Source organism: Peromyscus eremicus, chromosome 8b (assembly GCF_949786415.1).
Source record: "Peromyscus eremicus chromosome 8b, PerEre_H2_v1, whole genome shotgun sequence".
Classification (NCBI taxonomy): domain Eukaryota; kingdom Metazoa; phylum Chordata; class Mammalia; order Rodentia; family Cricetidae; genus Peromyscus; species Peromyscus eremicus.
This window is the reverse complement of record NC_081424.1, coordinates 31,588,189-31,602,923: the sequence shown is the minus strand read 5'-3', so window position 1 is coordinate 31,602,923 and position 14,735 is coordinate 31,588,189. Positions and strand designations below refer to the sequence as shown.

Sequence of the window (14,735 nt, the reverse complement as noted above, 5' to 3'; positions counted from 1 at the left end):
AATTTTTAATGCAGAGGGGAGCTGTTATATAAAAAGTGTCACCTGCCTCTCAGTAGTGAGTGTGAGTGAATGCTGAAAAGCAGTATCATTTACCAGGTTTCCTAGTGGTGGGGAGGAAGCAGGGCAGGCTGGGGTTGAGGGGTAAAATGGGGTCTAGTACAGTTTGAACTATTATGTAGAAAATTAATTTTAAAACACCAAATTTGGATATTCTCATTGCTAAAAACAGGTTTAAAATAAATATGCATATAGATACACTATAAACTAAAAGTTCAACATTTATGCCAGTCTAGCGATTTATAAATAAAATTGTTAAAGCTTTGAAGTGTTCACTTAGTCCACTTTATGAGACAATCTGAAGTATGGTGAAGACCTTTCATTTGAATGTACCTATTTTATAGTGATTGAAAACTAAAGCAAACTAATTGTGGTGTCACACCTCTAATCCCAGTGCTCAGGAGGCTGAGGCAGGAAGATTGGCTCAAGTTTGAGTTCGGCCTAGGCTTCATAGTGAGTACCAGGTCAGCTAGAGCTGTATAGCAAAACCTTGGCTTTACACACACACACACACACACACACACACACACACATCAAAGCAGAAAACTAAAGCCTATTTATATATATAGCTTAGGTACCTTAGGCTGACCTGGAACCCTCTGATACAACGGGCTGCCTTTACAACATCCACGTAGCCCTGCCTTGGTGTCAGCCGGACTGCTCTGCCTCCTGAGTACTAGCCTATCACAAAGGTTACTGAAAAGTAGAAGGACAGGTCATTTTATATCTCAGGCCTTTCTTCCTTTGTTACTGCCAAATTGGTCAATAAAGCAATGTGCTTAATCCACCTTAATGTTTAGTTTTAAGGAAAGTACCTGACTTTATCCAAAATAATTAATCCAATACATAGTTTGCTTCCATCAGATGCCAAGGCCTGAGGTAGCAGAGCGATCCTTGGTGTCTTCGATTCTTACTGAAAAGCTGGGGTGTGAACATGAGGCGTGGCATATGCTGAAGGACATCAGCTTTTACAGAATTTCCAATTGCTTTTAGTTTGTCCAAATTCTAATATTTTTGGTATCCCTCTTTAAACCATTAACTGTGTGACCATCACAACATGGCCGAAAACTTGTAGATAAACATCTAGTCTTTAAAATAACAAACAGCTAATATAAGAAAGGGGAGCTCCAAAGTGGCTCAGGTGCTGAACGCTAGTTTTATTTAGTTTGTTCCTTTTTCCTGAAGTAGACTGATGGAAGACCTCCACAGATGGAGGAATAGTAGAAAAATTGGCTAGTCTCCAAAGTAGAAGCAAATTCTCATCACTAGTAAAAAAAATTCCTACTGGAAATCCTGGCTTTCCTTCTTTTCCCAAATTTTTCTGACTCTTGTATACTTGGAATGACCTCGTTCTAAACTTGTGTTGTCTGGCACACCTCCTAGGTTGTCGGTGGTTGGCAGAACTAGTGAATTTCAAGCCCTGTACACAGTAGTTGCATGCTGACTTGAGAACTAGTCTGTAGTGTTGTCTGTTGCACTTTGCTCTGCTTCATACTGATAATTACATTTGGAGGAGGAGTACTGGAGTCTCAATTGGTGGTGTTTCTATTGCTCTCTGTAAACCTGTAACGTGGTGGAACTGTGATCATGGCCTTGTGTTTCTGGAAAAACGTAATACGAACCGACCATTGACGCTTACTGTTCTGGGTAGATGTTTGCTTTATCTGCATGCATCAAGAAAGTGCAGCTGTGTTGGAGCTTTACAATGTGGAGCTGGCAAAGCATGCAAAGGGGGTGCAGTGGATTGTTCTGTTTCTCCAAATTTGTCCCCATTTTGCATTTTTCTATAAATTCAAGAAATCATATCCCTTTTTCATGGCAAAAGACATCGATAATTGAATCTAAAGTATAGGGGCAATCATCTACATTTTAGTAATTGTGTTCATTAGAAAGGCTTCCAACTGCCTGCTACTACATAATACAGCATTTAAAAAGATAAAAATGAAGTTGCTTTTAAAATATGACTTAATTCTGGTAAAAGTACATTTTAAATCATTTTTAAAAGCACAAATCTTTTTGCCTCTAGAAAGGGAAGTTGCATTTTCATTGTTAGTGTTTAAATCAACTCTTTTTCTTGTTTTAGATTTTAAAATGATCTAATTGAAAATTAAAGCTGCATTATGTTTCAAAGAAGGGAAGAGCAGAGGTTAATTCAGAGATCAGTTTCTTTTTGGTTATGGAAGACGTTTCCATTTCAAAATGAGGGTTATTGCTACACATTGAAGAACAGACCTTCTGATAGCTGGTTTACGTTCGTAAGTGATGGAACTGTGGACCTGGAGCTGTCACTTTAAAACCCACAGGTTTACGTATTGCTTCATTTGCTTTTTCTAAATATTTAATCTCTGGAAATTTAGGCCTTTCATTTTTCGAGGTAGATTGCAAAAATGATGGTATCTCCCTCTCATGTCCACTTTAATCTATTGTCTGAACAAAGTAGTAACTGTGCTTTGATTGCCTTTTGTCAAATTGAAACAATTCTGTAGTCAAAATCAAAATTAATTGGAAGCAGGAGACATGGAAATATTTTTCCTGAAACTCATCCTGTGGTAACATGACATGATGCAGCTTTAATAGACTAGATCTAGCCTTAACTTCAACTCCATCTCATGCTTCTCAGCCTCTTGTCACAATTAATGCCCATTAACTGGTGATGTTGGAACTAACCAAGAGGCTTTTGGAATACTGTGTTCGATCTCTGCCCTACAGCACAAGCAGCGCTGCCCTGTGCTGGAGGACCAGTTGGTGGACCTGGTGGTGTATGCCATGGAGAGGTCTGAGACCGAGGAGAAGTTTGACGATGGGGGAACAAGCCAGCTCCTGTGGCAGCATCTCTCCAGTCAGCTCATTTTCTTTGTGCTTTTCCAGTTTGCCAGTTTCCCACACATGGTCCTTTCTCTCCATCAGAAGGTATGTACCAAAGCGCACTTTGCTCAGAGCCACGCTGCCTGCTGGTGGTGGGCATGGCTTAGACTGCTTTGAGCACTGCCAGGATCCTGGGTTCAGAGGGCACAGAAGTCAGGGCCCTCATTTTGGTTTTGTTTAGCTCCCCCCCCCCCTTTTTTTTTTTAAAGGTAGGATTTCACATGTTGCCTGACTGGTCTGGAACTCACTGTGTAGAGCAGATTGCTCTGAAACCCACCTGCCTCTGGCTCCCAAGTGCTTTGATAAAGGCATGCATTTCTATGCCTGGTTTCTGTTTAGAACTTTGATGGTTTCTTAACTTTTCAATTTTCTTTCTAATTATAAAAACTGAATGAATTTGTCATTCATTCTACATAGTCACAATGCCAGGACCACATAATACAAAATGAAAAGACACTGCAGTACCATCAAAGAGTCCTACGATAGAGGGGAATATATATATAACATATATATGAGCAACTTTATTATAGTAGTTGTTACTATGTGTCCTAATTAGGTGCCTGTTGCTGTGATAAAACACCATGACCAAAAGCAACTTGGGAAGGAAAGGGTTTATTTCATCTTACAATTTTTAGTCTACCACAAAAGGGGGAACTCAAGTCAGGAAACTGGAGCTAGAAACTGATGCAGAGGCCATGGATGTATACAACTTGCAGGTTTGCATCCCATGGCTTTCTCAGCCTGTTTTCTTCCACAACTGAGGACCATTTGCCCAGGGTACTGCCTCCGTATCAATCATTAATCAAGACAATATCCCAGAGTTAGCTACAGGCATTTTATCAAATGATAGAGGCATTTTGTTAGTTGGAAGTCTCTCCTTCCAGATGACCCTGGCTTGTGTCAAATTGACAAGAAACCAGCCAGTACACCATGGAAGCATGTTTCCCTACAGTGTGAGTGAAAGTCCCTAAATGAACAGCTCAGAACTAGCTTTATCAGAGAGATTTTTAAGCTAATACTTCAAAGATGAATAGAAGTTTCCCAAGAGAAAAACATACAAAGTACTTTCCTACCCGTACTATTAGTTTTTGGAAAGATATAAAGTTGTATGAAACTGGAAAGAAACTATGTTCAGGATGATGATAGGAGGAGGGCAGGAAAGCAGACAGGCACGGACAGCTTCATGTGGCCACGGAGCTTAGGTTTTCTTTTGGCAGCAGTGAAGAGTGAAATGGCAGAATCTCGTTGGAAAAAGGACTGCTAATGGCAGTATGGAGTAAGTTTGGAGTACAGAGACAGGTATGACCAAAACAGTAAGAGAAATAGTGCAGTGGGTTGGGTGGAGGATGTTGAAGGGTTGCACCAATGTAGAGGAAGAGCCAGAGCCTAAATAAGATAGGCTGAGTAGTGTAGAGCTGGGGCACTGGCAGGTTCCCGAGGGTTTAACAGGCAGCTAGCACTCATCGCTTGCTCACTGCTTTCTACCTGGTCATGAGCGGAAGGACAGGACAGTGAGTTCAGAACGGGAAGACACGTGGGAAAGTAAGTGTAGGACAAGTGGTTGTCGCTGTAAGATTTTAGGGGCATTGAATGCAGATGAAGACTCAGTACCCCCATAACATCACTACAGTGTGGATTCTTCTATACACGCGCACATACACACACTGAGTCAATTTGTCCTTTGGCTTTATATTTGCATATAGTACGTTCTGTTTCTTCTCCACCCCACCCCCTTGTGTTGCCCTCCTGCTTGCGGTAAGCCGGAGTCAGTGCGGGGTGTGTGTGTGTGTGTGTGTGTGTGTGTGTCCTCTCATCTTCAGAGCTGGGTTTCATAAGAGGGGCAGTGTGCAGTGAAGCTGGGCATTCAGGACCCCTAACTTCACAAGCTGGGGTGTGTGTGGAACACTGTGTTTGTCAGCTGTGGGTGGATCACATCCTCTAGCTTCCCTGGTCTGGAAGATCAGGCAGCAGTAGAAGTGTGTGTGTGTGTGTGTGTGTGTGTGTGTGTGTGTGTGTGTGTTAGGGGAGTCATTCATTTCTGTCTTTATCAGCCAAGGTGTATTCAGGAGAAAGGAAGTTAAAGCATAACACACAGCATACATATACAGCATAGCACACAGCGTACAGACATATAGACAGCATAGCACACAGCATACAGACAGACAGCATAGCACACAGTGTACAGACACACAGCATAGCACACAGCGTACAGACAGACAGCATAGCACACAGCATATAGACAGACAGACAGCATAGCACACAGCATACAGACAGACAGCATAGCACACAGCGTGCATAGATACAGCAAAGCACCTAAGATGCACACAAACAGCATAGGAGTCCAGAGACTTCTACCTTTCCTGGTTGCAGTGAGTACCCTGAGTACCACAGTTTTTCTCTGGAGACAGGAGGTAGGGATCTCTTGTCTGTCTGGGCCTCATGGCAGGAGTGTGCACATGGGTGGGGGGTCCAGCGGCCTCTTACCCGCCAGGGTCCATTGTTGGCGAGGCTGAGGGAGTGTGCAGCAGTAGAAGGTCCAGGGGCACAGGAGGAGGGTCCTGAGTCCTTAACCTGTCTGTGTTAGGTACTGGTAGTGACTTTCTGAGAACAGAAACGGGGTTGGTCACCTTTGCACATCAGTGAGTGTGACTGGACTTTAGATAAGGAACTTAGAGGGAAGAAAGGTATGTTCGGCCTCACAGTTTTTGAGGTTTCTATCCATGGTAGTTTAGCCAAGATGCTTTTGAGCTGTGGTGACACAGTGCGTTGGTGAGGGAACATGTGACTGAAGACATGTGTTTACCTTAGAACAGCCAGGAAGCAGAGAGAGAGGAAGGGGCCACTGTCCAAATAGCCCTTCAGTGCTGTGCCCAGTGACACAGCTTCTTCCCCTAGCCCTGCCCCCTCAGCACGCCACAGCGGCTGCGAGCCAGCCTTAGAGCATGTGTGCCTTGGGGGGTCATGTGAGATTGTGACGTCAAGGTTCTCTGTTAAAAACAAGCCGCAGCTTTCTACATCCACGTCTTCAGTAGCTGTTTGAACATTTGTATTTTAACGGTTTTTTTTTTTTTTTTTTTTTTTACAGTTAGCAGGGCGAGGACTGATTAAAGGCAGAGACCATCTGATGTGGGTTCTGCTCCAGTTCATTTCTGGAAGTATTCAGAAAAACGCACTTGCTGATTTTCTTCCTGTCATGAAGCTCTTTGACCTGCTGTATCCAGAAAAGGAAGTAAGTTTGACCGAGTACTTAACAGAGAGGTCAAGCTTATCCGATTTATGTGCATTTTGTGGAAGAGGACCAAATCACAGAGACTTTATTTCCCAGTCTGGGGCTCACGCTGATTGGTGGTCTGGGCAGTCTCTTAACATTTCTTTACTTGTATGTAAAATAAAGTTTAACAAGGTAATTTCTAACATCTGTCCTAAATCACAATTGATACCTAGTGTAGAAAATTCTTCCTACACATTCTAAGTAATTGTATTGTTTTAAAATGCCATAATATTCTTTTAATCTGTACACATCACTCAGTGGTCGCATAATAAGTGTGTGTTAGTATCTAGTTTTTGTTTGTCGGCTAGGTCTCAGGGTTCCCTAACCTAGTTTTTTGTTAAAGTGCTTGAGAAAGGCATGATTTATTTTGATGGTTGTCATTTTCTAGAAGTACTTAATGGAAACATTTTGAACATAAAGTAGAATAAACAGAGCAGTAACATTCATGTACCTATCTAGGGAAGCTGCTGTTTCTTCCTGCCTCTTTATTGTTTTTGTTGTTGTTGTTAATGCTGGGTAATTTAATTTTAAAGCAGATTCCAGCTATCTATATTGTTTTCAATATCCAGCATATTTTTGTTTTCTTTGTTTGTTTGTTTGTTTGTTGAGATAGAGTCTCACTATATAACCTGGATCTTTCTGTGTTCTCCAGGCAGTCCTCAGCTTCAGGATTCTCATATTTTCCTAGTGTTTTGTTGTTTTCAAGATTTTATTTTATTTTTTTAATTATGCATTTCTGGGGGCCAGGGGAGTCATGTACATAAGAATGCAGGTAACTGCAGAAGCCCTAAGAAAGTCTTCTTTGTTCACATCAGATCCCCTGGAGCTGAATCTAGGTGGTTTTGAGCTGCCAGTATGGGTGCTGGGAACCCAACTTATCAGGTCCTCTTCGTGAGCAGTGAGCACCCAGTCTCTGAGCCATCTCTTCTGTCCTCACCCCCTTTTTTAATCTTCAAGATTACATTTCTGTCTTTGTCAGGGGATAGGGGGCACACTACATGCCACAACTCACATGTGCAAGTTTGGGACAGTCTGTTGCAATCAGTTCTCTCCTTCCACCGTGTGGATCCTGGGATCGGCTCGGGTCTGCAGGTCTGGTAGCAGATGTCTACTGACGGAGCCATCTTTTTGATGGTCATTGACATTGTGTATTTGTTTGTCTTATTGTGAGATAGTGTCTCCGTACAGCTCAGGCTACATATAGTCAAACACTTGCTCTGCCTGCTCATCTGCATGAGTGCTGGGGTTTCAGGATTTTGTGACTATGCTCGTCTTTTAATTTTGTATCTTGGAAAATACTCTGTGCGGAGATGAAGAGATTGAGTGGTGGGGTCTAAGTTGCAGCTGGACAGGAGTAAGTCTTAGTATGGATAGTAGAGTGTCTGTCCATAGCGTTGTGTACTGTATGTCAGAAGCTACAAGGAGGTGCTTGAGGACTTTTCCATAAAGAAGTAATCAGTGTTGGAGGAGTAAGTGTGTTTAACTTGGCTGTACAATGTGTACATTATGTGATACCACATTAATATGTACAGTTGTGTGTTTTTATGTGTGTTAAAAATTAAAACATTTGCAAAATTTTATTTTTGATACATTTATCTCAATTTGTTATAATTTGTGTATTTGTTTAATATTTCAAAATTAAACTTTAAATGATTTTTGTTTAGTAGTTCTGTAATAGGGAAAGCTTGGCTAAGCATCTTTTATTTTTTGTTGACTAGTAGGAACATGCCAACTAGACCATCTTTTTAAAAATGTTACGCTGTAAGGTCTCCTTGTAATGTTGAATAGTCAAGAGCTGTCGGGGCTAAGCTAAGATGGGAGCTTTGAAGAGTTACACTGTAAAGGATTTCTAAGATACATGTGACCACTTCTCATTCATATGGAAGCTAATTGCTATTTTCCAGTGTATTCCAGTTCCTGATATTAACAAACCCCAGTCAACGCATGCCTTTGCAATGACTTGCATTTGGATTCATCTTAATAGAAAAGCTCAAAACGACAACTCCAAGCTCCAGATCCCAATACCCCATTCCCTGAAGCTTCACCATGAGTAAGTCATTTGTTACTTGGACTTAATTTCCTTTTTTCACTAATAATGGCTTGGAGACCAGTACTGATTTCAGTACTTCATAGGAGCCTATACTGTGCTCAGACATGCTTCATTTGGCTTTTATTTTATGAAATACCCGTGTCAGTTTTTTCATAGTGAAACCAATGATAAAGGTGTATGTTATATTGAGGCACATAATAATTCTATTTAATTTGTGAGTTATTTCTTCATCCTCTGAAACTTAGCCTAATATAGTGCATTATGCATAGTGTCTTGACAAATATCCATTAATTGTTAGCTTAGGATGAAGTTTTATCTGCAGTATTACCCAAACTTTAATCTGCAGAATCACTCTGTATCTCACTAGAAACTGTAGTGTCTGTAGGAATAAAGATAGGAATAAAATTAGTAACTGCATACGATTGAAAATTTTAGAATGCAGATTAACTTCATGGATGTTATTTGTGTTTTTTCTATTTAATAAATGTGGTATTTTAGGTTCCTACAGCAAAGTCTGAGAAATAAAAGTTTACAGATGAATGACTATAAGATTGCCCTGTTATGTAATGCATACTCCACAAATTCAGAGTGTTTTACACTACCTATGGGAGCGCTAGTAGAAACTATCTATGGAAATGGAATTATGAGAGTGCCTCTCCCCGGAACAAGCTGCCTGGCTTCAGCATCTATAACCCCCTTACCAATGAACCTCCTGGATTCGCTGACAGTTCATGCCAAGATGAGGTGTGTTCATTTTGTTTAATTGGTTCCATATCTGGGAACTGATAAAAATCTGGTATTAACTTTTTTTGTAATTGTAGATGTATATGTGTACATGTATGTGTCTTGTCAATGCATTTCAGAAGTAATTTCTTCACAAAAATGAGTGTTGTTAGCTACAGAAATTAGAGACTATACAGAGGAGCATGGAGCAGATAATGACCTTATCCTCTTGATAAAAGATGAGCATGGAAAAAATTTTTCCATTTTTTTCAATAAGTAAATTTGTGAATTTATTATATGTGTTGGTCTCAAAAAATGTGCCATCTATCTTGTTTTTCCTACAATAAATACCTTTTCACATAATTTTTCCCCAGAACATTGAGTTGCTACAACCAAGTTTCTTATGAGGCTATAAGCAGCCACTCTGTGTTGCTGGGCCAATATTGAGGTTTTGGTAGTGTCTTCGTATCAAGGAGATGTTGATGGATGTTGCCTTTGTAACAATTGTACCGTCTATAGGTCATTTGCTTTCAGTTTTTTCTTAAACAGTTTTCAGAACGGAGAGTTGCTGAGTCCTGGAATTTAAAATGTTAGGTTTTTACCTTATTAAGTTATACACAGGGACACTTGTAGAATTGTGGTTGTTTCTTGGAAACAAAGACAGAACAGAGGCAGAAAAGCTTCTGTTGCCACTAGAACTCAAGCCCCCAGAGTCACCAGGCTGGGACTGTAGGGAAGCCTGGCCCAGCCTGGTGAGAAGCCGGTGTTAGTGCACACAGAAGCGGGGTGTGTGGGGTCGAGCAAGATAGCTGTGGGGTTCATTAGAGCTACAGTCTAGCTGACGTGGGTAGCAGAACGCTGCCTAATCTAGGGTTTCGGGGGGGGGGGGTTATTATTATTATTATTTTTTTTTTTTGAGAAAGACTAGACAATCCAGAAATTTCCATTCCCTCAATTTTTAAGTATTGTTGTAAACCTAAGACAACACTGTATAGGCCAAAGAAAGCATGTCTGTATGTCAGCTCTACAAAAGCCTTGCTTTTTTCCCTCAAATGGTAAACATTGTGACAGACCATATGTTACTTTACTTACTTATGTGACAAGTTTGAGCAAAGCCCTGCTAGAACAAGCACTTAGGTCTTAGCAATAATTTTAAATAGTTTTGTGATAAATGTTTTCTTATTCCTCACGATACTTAGTTACCTATTTGAGAAGAGAAACAGGCTAAAAGCACTCAAGCATGCTCTTAGGTCTTGTATGGACAGTTGCTCTTCCCTGAGCAGAAAGGTCCCTGTGTGATTGAAACGACTGCACCCCAACCCTAAAGCACCATAGAAATCACAGTTCATTTTCAGTAGTTCAGGCCATCATTACCAAGTGCCCTACACAGCTTAAACATGTGAAGTGAGCCGAGTCCGTTAGAACCATTTCATTTCAGATTTATAAGTAAGTTGCCACTGAGTAGAACACCTCCTGTGTTTATAAGACACAGTTTCTCATTTTGTTCTGTTTTTCCTCCTCAGCCTTATTCACAGCATTGCAACCAGAGTGATAAAACTTGCTCATGCCAAATCCAGTGTCGCATTAGCTCCAGCTCTGGTGGAGACTTACAGTCGTCTACTGGTCTATATGGAAATAGAGTCTTTGGGCATCAAAGGATTTATCAGTAAGACAAACTTGGCTGCTGTTTCTAATGATGAACACATTCATTCATTCAAGGGGTACTCTTCCAAGCGCTGAGGATGCAGCAGTAAGCAAGTCATTGGCTTGAGGCCAACCTGCTGAGGCAGGGGACAGACTGGGAGTAAAGTAGGCAAATGAAAGATGCGCTGTGACGGGTGATGGGGGCCAGAGAGGAGAGCAGAAGGTGCCCAGCAGGAGAACTCCTTAGTGTCTGTCAGGACGGCAGCTTGTTCTTAAGTAGATGGCAGGAGATGGTAGTATGCTAGGTGCTGGGATGCACTGAGCAGGATAGGGTCCTCCCTCTCCTGTGCAGTGAATTCCTAGAGGCCACAGTGCTGGGCTAAGGTAAGTGCTGAGTCTGGCAGTGGGGAAGGAGAGTTTCATACACTGCAGAAGACAGTGTGAGTATTTGGCAATTCTAAGAAAGACGTACTTTCTAACTGGAAACACTGTGATTCATTTCACAGACAGTATGTTTTTTTGTTTTGGGGGGGTTTTTTTGTTTGTTTGTTCTGGTTTTTCCAGACAGGGTTTCTCTGTGTGGTTTTGGTGCCTGTCCTGGATCTCGTTCTGTAGACCAGGCTAGCCTTGAACTCACAGAGATCCATCTGGCTCTGCCTCCCGAGTGCTGGGATTAAAGGTGTGTGCCACCACCGCCTGGCTGTTTTATTTTTTGTATGTGATTGTTTTCACTTTATTTTTCCATATTAACTTGAGCCTGACTTGTCGAACTCTAGAAAGGAAAGATAAATTCAATGTGTATTTAGGCTCTGGATTTTTTCCCCTACGAGTAGAACTATGTATGTACTTGTGTGTATTTGTTTTTATAGTCATATTTTTGCATACATCCTGAGTGTGACATTCTTCAGATATATCCAGGTATGTCTCTTTTAGTAACTGGTACCTGGAATTCTTGTTCCTCTAGGTCAGCTCTTGCCTACTGTCTTCAAGTCCCATGCCTGGGGCATTCTGCACACACTTCTGGAGATGTTCAGCTACCGCATGCACCACATCCAGCCTCACTACAGAGTTCAGCTCCTGAGCCATCTCCACACGCTGGCTGCGGTTGCACAGACCAACCAGAACCAACTCCATCTGTGGTGAGTGCTGCAGACTGCCCTTCCTTGGACTTAGTGTGCCTGTGGTTTGAAGTGGGAGACTTAATCCTTCACCTTCTTCTTTTCTTATTTGCCATAAAATTAAAATTCTGTTTCTAAGATACTATAGTTCTAGCACAGGAGTGGAATGCAAGTTTTTAATAGAAATTGCATTTAAATGTGCTTTAAGTCATGGTTAAAGTGTCATTTTAATTTGTCTAAGAGGGTTTTCATTCAGTATAAGCTATCTTTTGCTGAATGTGTAAAGAGGTCAGCGGCTTCTCGTTGTAAAATGTAACATCAAAGGGGGAGGTTTTTTCTGTCCAAGGAAGGAAATGTGTAAGCCTTGTGTTTTACATTTTAATGACCACAGTTGGCTCTAAGGGCGTAGATCTGAACTGTGCTTTCCTGCCCAGCGTCGAGAGCACTGCGCTGAGGCTCATCACAGCGCTGGGGAGCTCAGAGGTCCAGCCGCAGTTCACGCGTTTCCTCAGTGATCCCAAAACGGTGCTGTCCGCAGAATCAGAAGAGCTGAATCGGGCCTTGATCCTGACCTTAGCCAGAGCAACCCATGTCACAGGTAGAGACCGGGTGAGCCCCGTGGGGAGTGTGCACTCAGGAGGCGCCAGGCCTGCTGGCTCCGTAAGATCAGTTCCTGATGGAAGGAAGCCCATGGCACCGTCATTCTAACGAACGGTTTTTTGTTTCATAACTGCTTTAAAAATAGTTTGAAATGCCCAAAGATTTTCTTTTTATGGATTTCTATCTCTATATAAAGTCTATTAGTAATTAAAATGGAGAGATTTTAAAAAATTATAATTCATTTAAAAATAATGCAGCATGTGACATTAATATAAGGAACATTTATGAAGAAAAGTATCTTGTACAAAACTTAAACGAGAAGCGGTGCTCTTGTTTTGGTTTTTCATCGCCCTTCAACACCTGGTGTAAAGGGACGGAGGTGTCTTCCCCAGTCTGCTGCTGGGAGGATTGTCTCCTGCAGTGGCGGTGCTGCTTTTAAAGTGAATTAAGAAAGTACGGCCTCTGGCCAACGTGAGATTGGGGGAAAGGGATATCTCAGTAGGCTTTCCAGATAATCGTGCGTGCCATTTGTCTAGAGTTGCCTAACGATGAGGCGTAGTGTGAAATCCCAGGCCTGTCCGTGGACCTTTCTGCTTCAATACACCATGATCCACTGACCTACCTTTTACATCGAATGCATTTTTAATGTATGTGTGCAGTATACCTTTATGAGTCGATCATTTGGAAAATATTCCCTGATTTAAGTAGTTCTAGCAGATGTCACCACATCTCATTATAGTTTCATAAAATTGTATTTGTTGGTATCACTATAAATTTCATAAGAAAATCTTTACGTCTTCAGAAACAATCACACTCATGGTGGAGATGGACTTTTCCAGTATCTAATTTTCACCTGAAACATCAACTTTATCATTCCTAAAAGATCCCATCACTCTTTTCACTTAAAGCAACAGACTGACTATTAATTTTCAAGAAAGTACCTCCTAAATGTTTATCTTTCTGTAATTACGGGCTTTTGTCACATGCTCTTTTACTTCAAGTTGAAATTCCACTAAAAAAGCAGCTATTGTACCTCAGGACTCAGTTATGTGAGTACCTTCCCTTCAGACCCCTGCACTTTGGAACGCTTTCTGAGAGTCCTTTCTGAGAACGTTAATATTTTTAACTTAGAGCACATTAACAGTAATCTTAACCGAGACTGGCACCTTTTGTCCTTGATGAAATCAGGTGGTGTAGAATAGTGTAGTCTGGTGCTGCCTTTGACTTGTGCAGAGAGCCAAACATTTCACCACCAAACCTGAGAAAATGCCGGGGATGTCTTGGTGTTCTTATTTCAATAGCTTCAGATACATCAAATCCTTGAAAGGACAACAGGGCCAGGTACAGCAGCACAAGCCTGTAATCCTAGCACTTGGAGAATTGAGGCAGCATTGCAAAGTTGAGGTCAGCCTAGACTCTATTTCAAGGAAGGAAGGATGACGGGCAGGTGGACACTGACGACTGCTGATCAGCAGACCACACTTGGAGAGCTATTGTTTTAAAAAGGAGAGAAAGGGATACCAAATTCATTCATTTCAACTGTTTGTAAACTGTTATTTGTGTAAGTAAACATCTCTAATTTAGACATTTATACTTGTGACATTCAGAGCAGACAGTTGTTTCCAGTCGCCAAAACCAGACATCTACTTTCTCAGTTCTATTTCTTAGTCCAGTAAAGACCATATTAAAAGTAGAAAAGAATCAAAAGTCCTTTGTTGTCCCTTCACTAATTGTTCATATTTTTTACTAAAAAGTCCAAGTCACTCCTAGTGACTTTCAGAGTCAGGAAGTTTACCTGGTCCCGAGTTAAGCACAGGTGAGTAGTAATGGCTGCCACACTGAATCAGTGCACACAGTTGCTTTTTCTTTCTGTGCCATTTGTATTTGTGGTCCTGGAGATCTGACTCACTTCTGTTTGTTTAGACTTTTTTACAGGATCGGACTCAATACAGGGAACTTGGTGTAAAGATATCCTTCAGACCATCATGAATTTTACTCCTCACAACTGGGCTTCACACACTCTTAGCTGTTTCCCAGCCCCTCTGCAGGTAATTTGGTTCTGAGTTACATAGTAAATACACATGACTCTTTCTGCCAGTGACAGTGGCGTTCCAGGGAGTTTAGTCTTGGTGACAGCTAAAGGAAATTGGCTTTTATTTCCTTTTTGAAAATACTTGCTTTTACTCAAAAATCTCTTGAGTTGCTTCTCATCCTACTGAAGACTAAATGTGTTTCTGAAAAAGTAATTATTATAGTTTCATTTTAAAAATTGAGCAGTTTTAGAATCTCACAAAGTTAACACATGACCTGAAAAATTCTTTCCTATCACTAGAATAGAGAAAAATGTACTTTAATGAAACTTCATAAAGTGTATAGATATTCAACCCATGTAACAAAATTATAGCTG

At 41.1% G+C, this 14,735-nt stretch overlaps 1 protein-coding gene across 2 annotated transcripts in view; it reads left to right on the top strand.

Moving 5' to 3' along the window:
* Positions 1 to 14,735, top strand: part of Med23 (mediator complex subunit 23) — a 46,199-nt gene that overhangs the window by 16,678 nt on the left and 14,786 nt on the right. For both annotated transcript variants that reach the window (XM_059272641.1, XM_059272640.1), the window contains 8 exons: positions 2,767 to 2,967; positions 6,008 to 6,151; positions 8,098 to 8,243; positions 8,742 to 8,987; positions 10,490 to 10,632; positions 11,575 to 11,749; positions 12,163 to 12,326; positions 14,252 to 14,376. In XM_059272641.1, the coding sequence (XP_059128624.1) occupies positions 2,767 to 2,967; positions 6,008 to 6,151; positions 8,098 to 8,243; positions 8,742 to 8,987; positions 10,490 to 10,632; positions 11,575 to 11,749; positions 12,163 to 12,326; positions 14,252 to 14,376 (1,344 nt within the window). The remainder of the gene's footprint in view (positions 1 to 2,766; positions 2,968 to 6,007; positions 6,152 to 8,097; positions 8,244 to 8,741; positions 8,988 to 10,489; positions 10,633 to 11,574; positions 11,750 to 12,162; positions 12,327 to 14,251; positions 14,377 to 14,735) is intronic.